Source organism: Ochotona curzoniae, unplaced genomic scaffold (genome assembly GCF_017591425.1).
Source record: "Ochotona curzoniae isolate NIBS_2020 unplaced genomic scaffold, NIBS_Ocur_1.0 scaffold_3208, whole genome shotgun sequence".
Classification (NCBI taxonomy): domain Eukaryota; kingdom Metazoa; phylum Chordata; class Mammalia; order Lagomorpha; family Ochotonidae; genus Ochotona; species Ochotona curzoniae.
In genome coordinates this window covers 17,065,397-17,085,398 of record NW_024467106.1, presented here as the reverse complement: position 1 = coordinate 17,085,398, position 20,002 = coordinate 17,065,397, and the positions used below count along the sequence as shown (strand labels likewise).

Sequence of the window (20,002 nt, the reverse complement as noted above, 5' to 3'; positions counted from 1 at the left end):
GGCAGGATTTGAGAAAGGCCGCCGCGAGGTGGGGTGTATATGTGTGTGTCCCGTGCAAGTGCACAAACTTATCCAATCCTCACAGCACTGGAGCAAGAGGCCGCTCCTTTGCCCTTGCTTGGGTTTCATGATTACAGGTATGAGCTTCAAAGCAGGTTACAAACCTGGCTAATTGCTGGCTTGAGGGGGCTGGACGAGCAGGCCAAGGCCGGCCGAGTGGGCCTCTGGTGGGTCTGGTCCTTCAACCCAAAGCGCGGTGCTGGCGCCCAGGCTGTCCCGCCGGCTCCTCCAGGAGGGAGCCGCCTCTGGCCATGGGTGGCCCTGCTCCGCTCACTCGGGCTCCAGGCGCCTCCTCCCCACTGGCCCCGCGCCGGCAGCTCCGTCAGGTGGAAAGCTCCCCATTCAAACCAGCGCGGGCCAATCAGGGCCTGGCGCGCCCCGCCGCTTCCAACGCGCGGGGCAGCAGGGCCTCCGGCTCCCGCCCGTCCCGCCTTGGAGACACTGGCGTGGGGGCGGGTGAACCTGCTGCCTCGGTTACTGGGAAGCAACAGAACGGCCTTGGGTTACAGGCGCGCCAGCTAGTCGGTCGGCGGCTTACCCGCGGCTGGGACGCTATGGAGCGCTCCCTGCACCGAGTCTCTCTCGGGAGACAGCGTGCCCACCGGGACTTGTCCTTCTACCTCACCACCTTCGGTAAGTGCCTCTCGGGCAGGCTGTGCCCAACGCCAGAAAGGCGACCCCTGCCCGCGATGTTGGCAAGCAAGGCTGGAGCCCCCATTATCTTCCTCACTCTTTCCACCTGGGGCTTCATCTACGCTTTCTTCCTCCTCTGTCCAGAGCACAGGCTCAAGCGGCCGGAAGCTGCTGGCCACCACCTGCTGCCCCTCCACTGGTGCCAGGCCAGTTGGTTCTGCCTCACTGGGCTGGAATAATCACGCCCCAGTTAATCTTTCAGAGACCCGGGTTGTCACCGCCGAATTTCCCATTAGCAGGCTGTTCAGGTCAAATCACGGTCTTGTTGCTGCCTCTGGAGATCTCATCCACTCATTTGCTATGGTCCAGGGACCAGATGGCCTTCTGTCCGTTGGGGTTAACCTCAGAGGCTGTAATTTGACCCACAGTGGAGATGGGAGCACTGTCCTTCAAGGCAGACCGCCCTCTCAAGAGGGGCCCAGGTCTGCCTTTGGGAGTTGAGGTGGAAAGGAAGTCCCTCGCCGACTGTGCACCTCCGCTCTCATCCTGGCCTTGGAAGTAGCCACAGCTTACCTCAGAAGAGGCCCGCTTCCTCCAGCCCCTGCCCCTCACAGCTCTTTCTCTTCTCACGGTCCTGAAGCTCCCCCTGGATGGGGTTTTCTCTCCCTTGTAGGTTTGAACTCAGAGAGAACAGCATCTTCCAAAAGCAGCAGCAGCAGAGTTGTTACTGGAATTCAAATTTCCCCATTTATTTTAAAAGATTATTTTATCTATACGGGGCCAGTATTTTGATGTGGCGGTTAAAGCCACTGCCTGCAACTCCAGCATCCCACATGGGCACTAGTTCAAGTCCTGCTTTCCACTTCTGATCAGGCTCCCTGCTAATGCACCTAGGAGAGCAGTGGAGAATGGCCCCCAAGTGTTTTGCCCATGCCATCCGTGCAGGAGACCCTGATAGAGTTTCTGACTCCTGGGTTGGCCTGGCCCAGCCCTAGCTGATGTGGCCCTCTGGGGAGTGAATCAGTGGAGAAAAGATTTCGATGTCTTCCTCTTTCTCTGTCATTCTGACTTTCAAATAAATAAATAAATAAATAAATCTTTTTAAATGGTTATGATCATTTTTTATTTGAAAAGCAGAATGACAGAGCAACAGAGATCTTCCACTCCTTGGTTCACTCTGAAGGTAGCCACAACAGCCAGATTGGGGCCAGGCTGAAGCCTGGATCCAGGAGCTCCAACCACATCTCCCACATGGATAGCAGGAACTGCTACTTGGCCCATTAACCATTGTCATGACTGTTTCCCAGACCCCTCAGCACAGCTGGATTGGAAGCAGACCATAGTATTCAAACTCAAGCAGCTGCTTAAGCCTCTGTGCCAGCATGCCTGTCCCTGTCCAGCACATTTCTCCTTAAACTTGCACAGACTTAAAGGTTGAGGCAGGTACCACAACGTAACTGGGCTTTGCCAAGATTTTGAAAACAGTGTGCCTGAGGAGTTAGGCCCTTCCTGGTGTTCCTGGGCAGACTCACTGCTGCCCAATAAGCCCAATTCTTTACAGCCTGAGTGATGGAGAAGCAGTGAGTTGGCCCCTACAAGTGGCCTATAAGTGGCCTGTTGTCTGGTATCCTGGAATTTATTGGTTTAGTTGATGAAGGATGAGAAAGAGAGCAATTAATTAGCATCTGTTTGTTAAACCTTCGCGTGTGCCTTGACTGTGTGAAGTGTCTTACCTGCATGACCTCAGTTAATGCTCCTAATTCTAGAGGCAATTCCCATCAGCTCCGTTGGGGTGGGATGGGAGCTCTGTGACACAGGGGAGATTTCTAGAATTATCTGTGTTGGCCACAGGGAGCTATGAGGGCCCCATTACTTAGTTGGATTCTGATTGGAAAGTGGAAGTGTGTTTTGTTGTTTTTCCTCTCCACATTAGCAGAGTAAGATGTATTCTTAGTTAAAAGAAGAAGGTGCGGATCATGTGGCATCTGCTTATCAACATTCTGGTTTATATTCTTCCAAAGTTATTTCAGTTTCTCAGTCTCTATGATCTGATTTTGCCAGACTTTAAGCTGTATGCACAATTGTGTAACCCTTCCTTATTCCTTCCTGGTATGATGTGACTGTTTCCTAGCTTCAGCCCAGGTTCTCTCATTGAGTCCATCTTGCTGCAAGATCTGATGAGTTGGGGAAGGTCCAGTCCTAGGAGAGTGGAGCCTCCCATTGACGCATGGCCTCTGGCCTGGGTCCAGTGTGTCTCGTGAAGGCTTCTGTTTGAGTGACTGCTGTGAGTGCAGGAGGCAGGTGGATTCTGGAGGTAGGGAGCTTCCAATCTGTATTTGTGTAGGTCCTCTCAAACCTTTTTGAGGATAAGAATGAGAAAGTTTCAAAGTTCTTGTGGGACCAGCATTGTGGTACAGCATGTTAACCTGCTGCCTGCAGCAGCAACCTACCAAATTGAGCATCATTTGGAGTCCCAGATGCTTTGCTTCTGATCCAAGTCCCTGATAATGTGCCAGGAAAGCAGCAGAAGATGGCCCAAGGACCAGGATCCCTGCTACCCGTATGGGTCACGTAGATGGAATTTGGCTTGGCTCTGACATGGGTGTTGCAGCCATTTAGGGAGTGAACCAGCAGATGGAAGATCTCTTTCTGTCTTTCCATCTCTGTCACTCTGCCTTTCAGATAACTCATAAAAGAAAAAGTTATCTTCTGTTTCCTGAATTAGTTCTGTTTCCTTGGGTGCTATTGGTTTTGATGCCCTATTTCATGCTGTCAAATTTCTTTATACACTGACTGATCTTTGCTCATTTACTCCTGAGTGAAGATTTCTACTGGTGGTTACTAATCCTGGCCAGATCTCAGAGCATCTGGAGCCTACTGAACTGTAGATTCCTAGGATGTTTACCCAGAGATTCTGGTTGAATAAGCCTGAGGTGGAACTTAAAAATCTGTAATGAAAGAGGCCACGGAAGTATTTTGATGACCAGCCAGGTTTAGAAGCTGTGGATTTCAGGTCAGTTTTGGTAGCCAGTGTGTCCTCCCGTTACTGTGTAAGCTTTTGCTGCATTTCCCCCCATTCACTGGCCTTTTCCCAGCGTGACGGGTAGTCCCTGACCTTCGGCAGTGGGCTTTGCCTTGACAGGATCAGTAAGAAGCTGGACACGTGGTCGTTTCCTAAATATTTACAAATAGTTACACATTTGGAAGGGAAGGGGAGAGCAAGTGAGCAAGTTGTGGAGAGAGTGCATTTTCATCAGCTGGCTCACTCCTGAAGTGCCTACAGTGGCTATGAGTGAGCCTGTTGAAGCTGGCAGCCAGGAACTCAGTCCAGGCATGGTATGTGGGAGTTGGGGACCCAACTCCTTGAAACACCACCTGCTGCTTCCCTAGGTGCACTGTGACAGGAAGCTGGTTTGGAAGCAGAGTAACTAGAAATTGAACCAGACACTCTGATATGGAATGCAAGGGTCTTTAACCACCAGGCCCAATCTTTGCCCCTTGAATACAGACATTTAAAGGGGACATATACATCTCAGGAAACAGAAGAGACACCATGTTGCTTTGATCAGGATCAGAAACACACAGTTATCAGACATGCACACACTTCATTTGGCATCTCCAGCACCTTTATATAAAGATTTACTTATTGAAAGGCAGACTGATGACGGGAGGAGTTAGAGGCAGGAAGAGTCAGAATCAGAGGCAAGGAACTGTTTTCCATCCTTGGTTTGCAAAGCCAGGAACTCCTTCCAAGTCTGCCACGTGGGTGGCAGGGACCCGGGCACTTGGTCTATCTTCCACTGCTTTCCTAGGTGCGTTAGCAGGGAGCAAGATTAGGAGAACAGCTGGGACTCAGACTGATGCTCTGACATGGGATTCTGGCATCTTAAACTGCAGCTTAAGCTGCAGCACCCTGTATCTGCTGTTCTGGGATTTACTTATTTTAATTAGCATAATGTTTCAAACTTCATTCATGTTGTAGCTTATATCTGTACTTCATTTTATGTCTGAATGTTATATAATATTATCATTAATGTAATACATAATATAATATAAGCATGCCACATTTTATTCACTTGTCTTTTTATGTATATTGAGTTGTTTCTTCCTTTAAGCTATTATAAAGATTTATTTATTGAGAAGAAATTTTTTAGTGACCTGATGATACCAAATAGGATTAGCTATGTTTATTATTTTAATTTTATTTGAAAGGCACAAAGAAAGAGAGGGAGGACAGGAGAGGGGAGAGAGAGAGAGAGGCCTGGCATCTTTTGGTTCTTTCCCCAGATGCTCACAACGTTTGCGGCTGGACTGGGCCAAAAAGCCAGGACCCCAGGACTCCATTGAGGTCTCCCACAAGGGTGGCAGGGACCAAAATACTAGAACCATCCTCTGCTGCCTTGGAAGCGGAGAAGCTGGGAGTACGGACAATGGCCATGAACAGTACTTGTGCGGAAAAAATGACCGTATCACCCATAAAAGTACATTTTAGTGTAATCACAGATCATTAAAACTATGGTGGTATAACACTTTTACCCATTGTTTGACAAAGCTATAAAACAAAGTTTCACAAAACTATATTTGCAGCAGCACCAGTACACATTGAAATTTCTCTCTCCGTTTATTTCTCAATGTAGCTCCCACATATAGGGAGAACATGTGGTCTTTGTCTTTCTGGTTCTGGCTTATTTCACTCAACATGATGTTCTCCAGTTGAGTTCATTTTGCTGCAAATAGTGGAATTTCATTCTTTTTTGTAGCTAAATAATATGCTGTTTTGTGTATATATACCACATTTTCTTCATCCATTCATCTGGTGACGGACACCTTGATTGAGTTCAAATTTTGGCTATTATGAACAATGCTGCTGTAAACACGGTGGTCCAGGTATCTGATTTGTTGTGTTCAGGGCTTTTGTGTATATACCCAGGAATGAGATTGCTGAATCCTAAGGCAAGTTTATTTCTAGTTTTTAAATATATCTACACTGTTTTTCACAGTGGCTGCACTAATTTATATGCCCACCAGCAGTGTATAAATGCTTCCCTTTCTTTACATCCTTGCTAGCGTTTGTTGCTCTGTGTAATTTGAATTTTAGCCATTCTGACAGGGGTGACATGATATCCCATGGTGGTTTTCATTTGCATTTCCCTGATGGTTAATGGTAATGAGTATTTTTTTCAAATATTTGTTGCCCATTTGTTTTTCATGATTTGAGAATTGTCTATTGAAGTCCTTGTCCCCATTTCTCAGCTGCGTTGTTGTTTTATTGTTGTTGAGTTTTTAAAGTTGCTTGTAAATTCTGGATGTTAATCCTTTGGTGGGTAGGTGGTTTGCAAATATTTTTCCTTCATTGTATCAACTATTTTTTCATGCTTGATCATTTTCGTTGCTGGGGAAAAGCTTTTGATTTTGGTATAATCTCATTTGTTTAGTTTGATCTAAGAAATTACCCCCCACGCCAATGTTATGGAGTGTTTCCCCTATGTTTTCTTCCAAAAACTTCATTGTCTCAGATCTTAAATTTAGGTCTTTGATACATCATGAGTTGATTCTGTATGTGGTGAGAGGTATGGATTTAATTTCATTCTTCTATATATATACATCCAGTTTTGCCATCACTATTTGTATGGTCACTCTACTGTATCGTCTGAGCAATTTTATTAAAAGTCAGTTGGTTGTATGTATGTGGGTTAATTTCTGGGGGCCCTTTTTTCTATTCCTTTGATCTATGTGGCAGTTTTTATGCCAGTACCGTGCTGTTTTGATTACTATAACTTTGTAGTACGCTTTGAATGCAGATATTGTGATGCCGGTAGCTTAATTTTTTTGTTGTTGTTGTTCAGGATTGTTTTGGTTGTTGTAGGTTTTTTGTGTTTCAATATGAATGTTAGGAATGCATTTTATAATTGGTATTTTGATAAGTTTTACATCAAATTTGTAGCTTGCTTTGGGTAGTGTAGACAAATTTGTGATAAGGATTCTTCCCATCCATAAGCAAGGAATATTTTTCTATTTTTTGTGTCCTCGATGACTTCTTTCATTCATGTTTGATAATTTTCACAGTAGAGATTTTTTTCACTTTGGTAACACTTATTCCTAAATATTTGAATTTTTTTGTTTTTTGTATGTGTTTTTAAGATTTTATTCATTATTTTTATTGGAAAAAGCAGATTTATATAAAGAGAAGAAGATACAGATAGAAAGATCTTTAGGGGCCAGCGCTGATGCCTAGTGGCTTGAACTCACCAGGATCCCATATGGCAATGGTTCGAGTTCCAGCACCCTGCTTCCCATCCAGCTCCCTGCTTGTGGCCTAGGAAAACAGTTGAGGACAGCCCAAAGCCTTGGGACCCTGCTCCTGCATCGGAGACCTGAAAGAAGCTGCGGACTCCTGGCTTTGGATTGGCTCAGCTGCAGCCTTTGCTGCTACTTGGGCAGTAAATCTGCAGATGGAAGATCCTCTTCTCTGTCTCTTCTCCTCTCTGAATATCTGACTTTGCAATAAAAATAAATAAATATTAAAAAAGGAAAGCTCTCCCATCCACTGATTCACTCGCCAAGTGGTAGCAGCAGCCAAAGCTGATCTGATCTGAAGCCAGGAGCTTCTTCTGCATCTCCCACATGGGTACAGAGTCCCAAGGCTTTGGGCCATCCTCTACTGCTTTCCCAGGCCACAAGCAGGGAGCTGGATGGGAAGTGGAATAGCCAGGACATGAACCAGTGTCCATATGGGATCCTGGCACATGCAAAACAAGGATTTAGCTACTAAGCCATCATACCAACACCCGCCCCCCCTTTCGGGGGGGGCTGTTGTGAATGGGATTTCTTTCTGGACTTTCTGTGATCACATCACTAACATACAAAAAAGCTACTTTTACAATGTTTGTTTTATAACCCAAAGCCTTCCTGAATTGAGTTATCAATCCAGTAGCTTTTTGGTGGAGTGTTTAGGTTTTTCCATGTACAGCATCGTGTCATCTGTGAACATGGGTAATTTGACTTCCTCTTTTCCAATTTTAATGCTCTTTATTTCCTTCTTTCCAGCTATTCTTGCTAAAACTTCCGGGACTACATTGAACATGGACATCCTTGTCTTGTTAGCTTTCCCCCATTCAATGTGATATTGCCTGTTGCTTTGTGATGTGTAGCCTTTATAATTTTGAGGAATGTTCCTTGTGTACCTAGTTTGTGGAGGATTTTTATTATGAAGGGGTGTTGAATCTTAACATGTGAAACTTTGCAATAAAAATGTGAAACCCAAACATTTTTCACAATCTAGAACTACATTTATTTATTTGAGATAGGATGCCTAACCCAGTCTGGCATGCCCTAGGCCCATTCCACACCCACGCTGAGGGATGGTGCATCTATGTCCAGCCCAGACTGCACCTCCATTCCAGCTCTTGTGCTCACTACTGGGAACTGCAGCCCAGCAAAGGTGTCCCCTTAGCTCCCAACCAAGCTTGCTCCTAGCCACAGATTTTGCGCATGGCAGTAAGTTGCTCTGACCCAGCCCTGCATAACCCATGCTTTTGATATCAGATGCTGTAGCCTGGCCTGACCTGGCCTGGCCCGCCCCCAATCCCAACTCTCGCTAGTGGGTACTGCAACCTAGCCCTCCCCAGCCTGCCCCCATTCCTGGCTTTTATGCAAACTGGCAGATGTCATAACCTAGCCTAGCTTGGCATGATCTGAACCCCATCCTGGTTCCTGCTCATGCCAGTGTGCTATGGTTTGGCTTGGCCCTCCCTGGACTACCCCGTACAGAGCCAACCTGCACATTTGCTGACAAATGAAGCAGCCCTGCCAGGTCTGACTGACACTCAGCCCTGACTCATGTGCACACCAGCAGCTGCTATGGCCCCCCAGGGAAGTTTCCCAAATTCCCCCACCAGACCCACACCCAGACTCAGATCTCATGCATGCCAGAGGGTGCTAGACCCTTACCCGGCAGTCTGTCCGCTAATGTTGACCTTTGTGAATGCTGGTGAATGATGCAGCCTGGCCTGCCCCACACCCAATTCTTGGGTGAGCCTGTGGGTTCCATCCTGGACCAGACTGGCCCATTCCCAACTCCAGTATCCATGAGTGTTGGTGAGTTCCATGGTCATGCCTAGCTCAGCACATCAGCTCTCGAGCAAACCAGCTGGTATGGCAGACCCACAGGGATGAACCCATGATTCCCCACAGAATCTGCTCCCAAGCCCAGTTCTCTTGTGAGCTAATTAATGTCATGGCCCAGCTAAACATGGTTCACCCCATGTCCTAACCCTTACTGGCAGGTGTTGTGATTGAGCCTTCTAGGCAGGACCCCCAGCCATGGCTTTTCTGTGTGCTGGTAGGTGTGGTTGATACCAACAATCCCTGCTCAGCTCTCTCATGTAGGGTGGGGTGGAATTCTTTTGGCCCCACAGGGTGCTCTGATTTCCCTTCTCAGAACTACTTGGTCTCAGCCCTCTCCTTTACCTGCAAGTGCAGTAGCCAGGTTGGTAGAAGTCCTCCAGAAGTCACTCCTCACCTGTCACATTCTTTCCCAGCAGTCCTTCCTCCTACATATCTCCAGACCCACTTCCTTGAGCAATCCACAGCCTCCCCATGCCTGGTCCTCTGGTGGCATGGCATGCCAGCCTGGGGCCCTGCCTGCCTACCCAGGGCCCATGCACGCTTATGCGTAGGTCCCTAGATCCTGTCTGTTGGCATGTTCCTTCCCATATCTTAAAAAAAAAAAAAGAAAAGAAAAGAATAGGCGACTGTGCTGGTACATTGGTATAGTTAACACAAATTTGGCATTAACCAGGTCCAGCTCACATGATGTGTTGTAGCCCAGCCCAGCCTGGTCTGTCCCCATCCCAGCTCTCATGCTGACCAGTGGGAGTGGTGGTCCAGCAGGGGAGCCCCATGTAGCCCCCTAATGGATTTCTTCCTTTCCCCCCTGGATCTCGTGTATGCTGTGTTAGTTGGGCACTGAGGCCCAGTCTGGTATGGCCCACCTCACCTCGGCATTTGCCATTGGGTTCTTTAACTTGACCGGGTCTGGCCTGCTCCCAATTCCAGCTCATGCTGTTGGGGGCTACAGTTCATGCTGGTGCTGGGCCCAGCCTAGCCAGCCCCCAGTTCTGGCCCTCATGTGAAATGGCTTGTGTTGCAATCCAACCCGGCTCAACCCACACTCCATTCTTGAGTGATTTGCCAGCAGGTGATACGAACTGGCTCAGCCTGGTTTGCCCTGGACCTGTGCCAAATGTATGCTGGTGGGTACCATTACCTGGCCTGGTCTGGGCTGCTCCCTATCATGGTTCTTGCGCTCACCTGCAGGGACTGTGTCCTGACACAGAAGTTGCCCAAGCTCCTCCATCAGAGCCTCTCCCAATACCAGATCTTGTACACACTGTGGGTCCATGGGCCAGCCCTACTTAGTCCACCTCCTGTCCTAGCAGGAACAATGGCCTTTCCTGACTGGCCTTACCCATTCTGGTTTTTATTGTTGAGTGTTAACGGCCCAGCCAAGCCTGGTCCACACCCAGATACAGATCACATATGGCTCAGCAGGGGCAGAGACCTAGCCCAGCCCGTCCTACACTTACCATGGTTCTCACAAGTACCAGTGGGTGCTGGAGTCTAGCCCAGTCTGGTGCACCCCAGATACAGTCCATATTTGTGCTGAGGGATTCTGCAGCCATGTACAGACCAGATAGCAGCCCCCACTTTGGCCCTCGCGCTCACCAGTAGGACCTACAACCTAGTCAGGATGCCCTTTTTGCTCCCCAGTCAGACTTGTTCCCAGCTATAGATCTTGCGCATGCCAATGGTTGCTCTGACCAGCCTGGCATAGTCCCACCTGTGTCTTGGCCTTTGCCTTTGGAAGCTGTAGCCTGGCCTGACCTGGCCAGCCCCCAGTCCCAACCCTCGCTGGCAGGTGCTGCAACCTTGCCTTGAGCCTTGCTCAATCTGCTCCCATCCATGGCTCATGCATACCTGCAGATGTGACAACCTAGCCTGGCATGATCTGTGCTCCAGCCTCATTTCTGCACTTGCTGGTGAGCTAAGGTTTGCTCAGACCTACTCAGTCCACCCACTTCCAAAACTAACCCATACATTTGTCAACAGTTGAAGCTACCTTGCCCAACTTGCTGATCCCCCAGGCCTGGACTATGTGCTCACCAGCTGGAGCTATGACCCACTAGGGGAGTTTCTCAAGTTCTCAAGTTCTCCTACTTGACCCATTCCCAGACCCAGATCTCACACATGCCAGCTGGTGCTAGACCCTTGCCCAGCTTAACCTGCCCCTCCATTTTAGCCTTGTATGAGCTGGTGAGTGTTGCGGCCCAGTCCACCCGACACTTTGTTTTAGGATGCATATGCAGGTGCTGCCGCCTGGACCTGCCCAGACTATTCTCAGTCCCTGTACCTGTGAAAGTTGGCAGGTTCATGGTCACACCTAGCTCAGCCCATTACCCCAACTCTTTGACTAACCAGAGGGATTTGTATTTCCACAGGGTTGGCCCATATATCCCCCACAGAATCTACTGCTGGACCTGGTTCTGTTGTGTGCTGTTTAGTGTCATGGTCCTACCTAATGCGACCCATCCCCTGTTCTGACAGTCAGGTACTGGGATCTAGTCCTGTTAGGCCCCTAGCCCTAGCTTTCATGTGGACTGGCATGTGGTGGTCAACAATGTTCCATGCTAACAAGCCCAACTCAGGACTCCCATGTGGGCTGGTGTATGCATCTGAGCCATACAGGTCTTCCAGTCTCTCCCCTCCAAGCTACCAGGTCTCAGTCCCCTCACTTACTTGCAAGTATAGTGGCCCTGTCATTGAGTGTCCCTCAGGATTCATTCCTTACCCACATGTACTGTAGTTTTATCCATGGATGTCCCTAGGCAGTAATTCCAGATCCGCAAGACCCCAGAGCTCACTGCCAGGTGACCAACAGGCAAGCCAAGCTCCATTGTTGCTGCCCACAAGCTTAGGATTCACCCACCGCTTGGCAGCAGTGGACAGGGAGCTAGGATCCCCTGCAGGAAGCCTGGCCTGGTGCAGATTCTCCCAGCCACTTCAGACATATGCGCCTTTGAGCAGACTTACCTGGACTCCCCGTTTTTTTTTTTTTTTCTACCAGTTACCAATGTAGGTGTTAAAATTCAACAGCCATTGTAAATTTGTTATTCCACTGTGGTTCTGACAGTTTTTCCACTATATATTTTGAAGCTATATTAAGAACACACAGATTTAGAATGATCTTTCTGGAGAGTTGAAACTTTTGTGATGATGTCTTCATTTATATCGTTATGGAGTCCTCTGTGCTACAGATGTTGACACAGCTACCCGGATGTTTGGGCTCTTACTTGCCTGGCCTGCCTTTTTGCATCTGCTGTTCTTCCACCCTGTATGTTACAGACATGCCCTGTGAATTGTGAAGGCCAGTCACTGCCACATATTTTGCCTGCTTAGTGTGGTCCTAGAAGGGTTTCTTCCTTCAAAAAGATCTCTGGTGACCTATTAGGGGCAGGCGGTCACTAGCAATCTGGGATCATCTTTTCTTTTGTTTGTTTAAAAGTTAATTATTTTATCTTAAGGCCAAAGTTACAGAGAGAAAGGGGGAGAGAGATAGGGAGAGGGATCTTCCATCCTCTGATTCACAGGTGAATGCAATGGCCAGTGCTGGACCTGGCCAAAACCAGGAGCCAGGAACTTTTTCTGGGTCTCCCTTGTGGGTGGCAGAGGCCTAGGCATTTGGGCCATTTTCTGCTGCTTTTCCCAAGCTGTTAATAGCAAGTTAGACTGGAAGTGGAGCAGGGCCATGAACTGAACCTGTATGGTATGCCAGAGGTACACGTGGCAGCTTTACCTGCTGTGTCTTCACCTTGGCCCTGTGGGATCATCTTAATTCAATGTTAGCAACTGAGAGGATTTCAAGTTGAATTGTAGTCTCTCAAGCGGCTGTGTCTGCTCACAGTTCACCCTGTTTATGAGAGGTAACCTTTTAAGGGTCCCAATGCCAAAGGAGGGGACTCAGAAGAACCCTGTGTCTTAGGGGGTTCTGGCCTCCCTCCTGTTCCAACCTTTGAAGGGTCCCAATGCCAAAGGTGGAGACTCAGAAGAACCCTGTGTCTTAGGGGGTCCTGGCCTCCCTCCTGTTTCTCCTGTTCCTCCTGAACTGCCTCCAGTTCTGACGGGCAGGCAGAGCCTCTGCTCAGCCACTCTGCCTTCCAGTAACGCCCCCTCCTTGGAATTTGAAAACACCCCAGGAGAAAGTTGGCCTGGGAAACCAATAGGCTCCCCTAGACCTCCATCCCCAAGGATCTGCTAGCCAGCTCCTCCCTATCTGGCTCTAAGATGTTTTGCTGTGCTGTGTCAGCTGTTTCAAGTTTGCCTCAGCTGGTCTGTTTTCCTAGAAATGAAGTCCCTCCATATGTGAATTCTTCCAAGTCGTTTTTGCTTGTTTGCTTTCTTCTTATTTTCCCTCCTATTTTCCCTGCCCAGTCCTTTTGGGGAAGTGCTGTTTATGTGCCAGTGCCTCACACATCTGTAATATTGTTATTACTATTCTTATTATTGCCATTGTGCAGACACAGAAAGTGAAACTGGAGCTGTGCAGTGGTGGAGCTAGGATTCCAACCCAGTTTTCTGACTCCCAAACCGATGTTTTGTGCATAGTTCCATGCTGTTTTCTCTTGTGTTTTGCGTATAAAATTTGTTCTGCCAGGAAAGTTTGATAGTTTAAAAATAGCACCTGTGTTAACAATAAATTATTGATTCTATTTAGCTGTCGGCAAGCACATAACAAGATGCTCATCATTATAAAATAATACATATGTAACTGCAAAGAAAGTCTGTAATATGAAATAGGTAAGGATGCTGAGTAGTTTATAAATGTGGTAACATTGACAATTTTGGAATTAAAATTACATGACTTTATGTTGTGATTTACAAAAACATTATAATAAAATCTAAAAGGAAATTGCCAAGGGCAGAATAATGTGAATTTCCTGCAGGTAATAATATCTTACAGAATGTATATGAAAGAAAACCTTTGGTCTGGTGGAGAAGCCTTGCAAGAGTGCCTGGATTAATGGGGGATAGTTCCGGATTTTGCAGTGTAGTGGAACTACATGGCATGATTTGAATCTATCAACAGTCTATTAAGAAAACCAAAGACCTCCAAAGTTGGAAGTCTTTGTTTCTTTAGTATCAAGTACTGATTTATCTTAAAACTCTTTGGGCTTGGGCCCAGTGCGGTTCTTTAGTGGCTAAAATCCTTGCCTTGTACTTGCTGGGATCCTATATGGGCCCCGCTTCCCATCCAGCTCCCTGCTTGTGGCCTGGGAAAGCAGTAAAGGATGGCCCAATGCCTTGGGACCCTACACCCACATGGGAGACCCAGAAGAGGCTCCAGGCTCCTAGCCTCAGATTGGCTTAGCTCCAGCCTTTGCTGCTACTTGGGCGGTGAACCTGCAAATGGAAGATCCTCTTCTCTGTCTTTTCTCCTCTCTGTATATCTGGTTTTCCAGTAAAAACAAAATAAATCTTACAAAAAACACCCCTTTTTGGGTTTAACAACTTTTATTTGTGAGATCAGACTTGTGTGTCTTAATTATGGTGACACAATGGGTATGTCTGTTGTGTCTGAGCAAGTTTTTCTGATAGCTCATTTTCTCAGTTAGCTGAGCGGACAATTTGTAGACCCGTTCATATGGCTCGTGGCAAGAGGCCAGTTCCTTGCTGCCTGTACTTACCTGTGTCTCATGCATGGGTCCTGTCCTGAGAGCTGAGTGAGTGTCCTCAGAGCATGGCAGCTTCTGAGTAAGTGGTATAATGCGGACAATGATCAAATATCCCATAAAAGACAAACGACCCAAGTTAAGAAGTGGGAAAGGAACCTGAATGGACATTTTCCCAGGGAAGATATAGTAATGGTCAGTAGCACCTGCGAAGATGTTTGACATCGTTAACAATCAGGGAAATGCAAATCAGAACCATAATGAGATACTAGTCCACTAAAATGGCCATAATAAAAAAGATTGGCAATAACAAGTATTGGAGAGGATAAGAAGAAATTGGAGTGTGAAATTACACAGCTACTTTGGAAAATGGGCAGTTCTTGAAAAAGTTAAATGTCATGTTACCATTTGATCTAATGATCCTATATCTAGGTTGTATGCAAAAGGAATAAAATCTGTGCCCACACAAAAACTTGTACATAAATATTCATAGCAGCATTATTAATAGCAACCCAAAACGGAAATGACTCATATCCTTCACCAGAGGAATGGTTAAGCAAGATGCAACATTATCTGTACAGTGGAATATTATTTGACCATAACAAGGAATGAAGTATTTTAAAATAAATTTTAATATGAAGAGAACAGATTTCATGGGTGCAATTCTGAGATAACCAGACTGCCTTCCTTTGCCTTTTCCTCCTTCAATCTCCTTCCTTCCTTCCTTCTCTTTCTTTTTAATTTTTGTAAGAAGATATCAGTCCATTCTAATCACAAGCATAATGTACCACTCACAAATAATATCAAAAAGTAGAACACAGTTCCTCAGGTGCATAAAAAGGGCTAAAAACATATCACAAGATGTCTGCTTCATTCTTACATGTTTTTTTAATGTTCTATATTTAATATTACATATCAGAGGAAACATAATATTTGTCTTTTTGGGACTGGCTTGTTTCACTTAGCATAATGGTTTCAAGTTACATCTATTTTGTTTACAAAAGGCAGTATTCATTTTTTCTAATGGCTGAATGCTTTTTCATAGTGTGTGTGTACTGTTTTCTTTATGTAGTCATCAGCTGATGGACATTTGAGTTAATTATGTATCTTAACTATCGTGAATTGAGCTATGATAGGCACGGAAATACAAATAGTTCTTTCATATGCTGATTTCATTTCCTTTGGATAAATTCCCAGAAGTGGGATGGCTAGGTCATCCCACTGATAGGTAGATCTATTTTTATATTTCTGAGGAATTTCCATATTATCTTCCATAAGGGTTATTCTGGTTTACAAGCAATGCCATGATACAACATGAATGAACCTTGAAAAGGTTATGCTGAGTAAAAGCGTCTGGTGACAAAAGACTACATATCATAGACCCAGTGCCCTAGCCTAGTGGTTGAAGACCTTGCCTTTCCTGAACCTGGATCCCATATAGGCACCAGTTCTAATCCTGGCAGCCCTGCTTCCCATTCAACTCCCTGTCTGAGGCCAGGGAAAGCAGTTGAGGATGGCCCAAGGCCTTGGGACCCTGCACCCATATGGGAGACCCGGAGGAAGCTCCAGGCTCCTGGCTTTGGATCAGCTCAGCTGAGGCTTTTTTTTTTTTTTTTTAATGGTCTCTGGGTCTCCTGCACAGATGCAACGTTCCAAGGCTTTGAGCTGTCTTTGACTGCTTTCCCAGGCCGCAAGCAGGAAGCTGGATGGGAAGTAGGGCCTCTGAGATTAGAGCTGGTGCCCATATGGGATCCTGGAGTGTACAAGACGAGGACTTTGGCTGCTAGGTGAATATGCCAGGTCTGTATACTTTCATTTATATCTGGTGGGCAGAATAAGCAAGTTTGTGGAGGCAGAAAGTGATGAGTGATTGACAGTGTTGGGAGAAGAAGGGAATTGGGTATGACTGTTAGTGAGAATGGTCTTTTTTCTTTTCTTTCTTCCTTTCTTTCTTTCTTTCTTTTCTTTCTTTTCTTTCTTTCTTTCTTTCTTTCTTTCTTTCTTTCTTTCTTTCTTTCTTTCTTTCTTTCTTTCTTTCTTTCTTTCTTTCTTTCTTTCTTTCTTTTTTAGGTTTGTTTATCTATTTGAAAGGCAGAGTTAGAGATCAAGAGCAAGAGATCACCTATCCACTAGTGCCACAACCACCAAGGTTGGGCCAGGTTGAGTTCAGGAGCCTGGAACTCCATTTGGATCTCTCTCTGAGAGGCAGGTGCCCAAGAACTTGGGTTCTCTTTTGTTTTTCCAGAGGCAGGGAGCTGATTAGAAGTGGAGCAGCCAGGACTCAAACTGGTGCTCATATGGGCTGCCCACTGTGTCACCATGCCAGCCCCACGATTTTTCTAGGGGAGTATTAAAAAAAAAAAAGTCCTAATATTATAGAGTGATGATTGGTTGCACAATTCTGTGTTTATACTAAAACAGAATGAATTATGTGTTTGAAATAATTAATTGGTATAAATCCTCAATATAACCATTAGAAAGAAAGGAGCCCAAATGCCTTTTTTATCCTAATCTTGGAAACCACCTTATTGTTTCTTGGAAGCAAGTCATGAAGTCCAGCTCACATCCAAACTCAACAAATTAGCTCTACTTCTTGTGAAGAGGGGCATCAGAGACGTGGTGGGAAAATGTTTGCCTTGCATCTCCCACCTCCATTCACCCTGGCACAGAGCGGCTCTGAGTGACCTGGAATGGCCGCATCCTGCCACTGATTGGGAAACCTGGATGACCTGATTAACTCTTAAGCTTCAGCTTCTTTGTCTATCCAAGGTGATAAACTTACGGAGCTATTATGAGGAATGAAAGAAAGAAAAAAGTAAGTAGTAAAGCTCTGAGGGCCTAGCAAGCATCTACGAGAAGTTGGTTTTTTCTGCCCAGGCTTGAGCATGCCTAATGCTCCACCATGACCCTGGGCTCTGGGATGTGGCACATAGGAAGCCTGCAGGTTGTGTGTGTCTGCGCTCCCCACCTTCCCAGAGGGGAACCGCTAAGCCTTCGTGCTGTTACAGTTCAGCCAAGGGCGGATGCTGACTGCAGTAGATTCCGAAATTTCATTTGGCTGTCATGCCGGGAAGAATCTAGAATCCCTTAAATGATCCACAGGAATCTAATTCATTAGGAGACTTGAATGCTAATTTATTAGTTTATGCTGAAAAATAGAATTGCTGAGTGGTCTAAAAGGCTTAGAGGCTGGCCAGAGCAGTGTCTTTCTGGAAGGAAAAACAGCTTGGGAAAACACAGTATCTGGTTTCACAGGCAGCACAGAGTCAAGCAAAGAGGATTGAACTGGTCCAGCATAACTTCTCCCACCACAGTAGCCTCCGATTCACATGAGCTCTTCGTGAATCTTCTACTAGTGGGCAATGTCCCCAGCCAGGGCCATTTTTCTGCACCAGACTTAGTATTTTCCCCCTCTTCAACATAGTCCATGTAAAATCCCTCAGGGTTGTGTCCCAAGAGTGGGCTGGCTCCTAGGTCCTCAGCGCTGCCACAGTCTACCATTTCACTATTAGAGGGTACGGAGGGAGAATGGGCAACTGGGGAGGCCCACAGGGAGTAGGGGCCCTGGCAGCTGGCTAGGCTCCTCTCTCCCTTTGCACTGGAGACAGACTTGTTCCCACACGGGAAGGGAGATCTGGGGATGTCAGTGCTGCCGAGGCTCTTGGTGCACCCTGCCTGCTCTGCACATTGACCCTAGTGTCATCACCCTTCTTGTAGCTTTTAGAACACGGCAGCTCTGAAATGGGCAATTGTGAATTGGGTTTTAGGATGACTGTTGCTTTGTTGTAGCTAGGCTGTGTTCTCTGCCAACAGCATGATGACATGGGCTCCCTCTGGGCCACTCTCCAGCAGACCCCTGAGGCCAGCAGGAGTGGGCAGCTCAAATCTTTTTGCTTAATCTTTTGAACAAGTCTCTTTCTGACCATGTCCTGAGAAGCAGCTTTCACCTTCATGGGATTCTCTACCAAGTATTGTCTACCAGACTTAGCTCCTTCGTTCCCTCCTTGCTTCCTTCCTGTCAAGATATATTTTTACTTTAAAGACAAAGTTAGAGAGGTCTTTTATTTGTTGGTTCATTCTGCAAGTGGACATAACGGCTGGAATTAGACTAGTCTGAGCCAGGAGCCAGAAGCTTCCTCTGAGTCTCCCATATGGATGCAGGGGCCCAAGTGCTTTGGCCATCCTCCACTGCTTTCCCAGGCACCACAAGCAGCAACTTTACCCATTATTTCACAGTACTGGCCCTCAGGCTGAGTTTCTTAGCCAATTCCATGTCTATAACTCTGATCCCCACCCCCATCCTGTGCCTGCAGAATTTGGGTGTGGAGTTTCTCTGGGCATCTGTTCCACCATCTTTTGCAGACAGAGTTGGTGCCCAACTGCATTCCCTTGTTAACTGGAGTCACACCCTCTGTAAGCACCCTTTCCAAGCCTGGTGAGAATGACTTCAACCTGAACCCTCCTGGGCACTCTCACAGGAAGTAGGAATGTCGAAAATGTCAGAGATGTAGGGGCCATGAAGGGGTTGATTAGTGGGTGGGGAGACCATCTGAAGACTCAGAAATTTAGCCCGACCCCCTGCTTTACTTGTTGGCTTCTTTTTCTATACTTGGAAATTAATCTTGGAGCCTGTGTTCTTTTGGGTATGCTCATGGCTTCTTGAGAAAAGTTGTGGTGTCTTGTGCATCACTGCTCCCAAATTGAAGGGTTGCCCTGGCAGATGGAATGCTGCCTGTCGGGGGAAGTGTATGCTACAGGACTGTGGGTGTCCTAGCAGACTGGTATAGAGAGTGCTAGAGTTAGTGATTCCAGTCCGGGCTTTGGTTCTCAGATCCCAGAACAAGTCACTTTTATCTCAGATATGACAATCTTATCTACTGAATGTTGAGGTTGAGCAAAGTGACTTCAAGGGCCTTATGCGTCAGACATTTCATGGAGTGGGCTGATGGAGGAGGACAGGGGAGGCAGGCATGAACAAGCAAAGGGTCTTGTTCTTCATTACACCCTCATCCTTGAGACCCAGGAGAGCTGGAGTGGTGTGCCCTGACCTGAGGAGTTTGGTTTGCTGGACTTGATTTCTCTATTGGGACAAAATATAGGACACGCTGGCTTTCTCAGAGGAGGCCCTGCTGATCAGGGCCTGGCATAGGAGCTGCACAGAGCTATGCAAACTCATCAGATTTCCCAGTCTCCATGCCAGCCCTGGATTCTGCTCCAACTCTACCATCAGTCTTGCTCATATGTATGTCCTAGCCACTGGACTGTGAGCCCCCTGGGATCAGGCACCTGCATGCAGGCCTACCCTTAACTTCTCCAAGTGCCAGGCAAAGGTCTGCTCAGTGGCATTGCTGGCATTTGTGTTTGGAGAGTTCTAATTCTTGGTTTCTGGGAGTCTTCGTCAGATGATAGATGTTATACAACACATTGGTTCCCATGGCTTTGGAAATCCAAACGTGCTTGGGCCAGAGCGACCTGTGCACCGCTGTGAGTTTCTGAACAAAATGTTTTGTGTTAAACATAGATGCCTTTGTGTTGGTGAGATTCCGTCAGAGTCTGCTGACCTTGTCTGTTTCCAAATCTTC

The 20,002-nt window shown here is 46.7% G+C and overlaps 1 protein-coding gene across 2 annotated transcripts in view; it reads left to right on the top strand.

The window, feature by feature from the left end:
* The first annotated feature begins 614 nt into the window (after window positions 1-614).
* RGS3 (regulator of G protein signaling 3) overlaps window positions 615-20,002 on the top strand; it is a 124,282-nt gene continuing 104,894 nt past the window's right edge. For both annotated transcript variants that reach the window (XM_040963876.1, XM_040963879.1), the window contains exon 1: window positions 615-693. In XM_040963876.1, coding sequence (XP_040819810.1) covers window positions 615-693 — 79 coding nt within the window. The remainder of the gene's footprint in view (window positions 694-20,002) is intronic.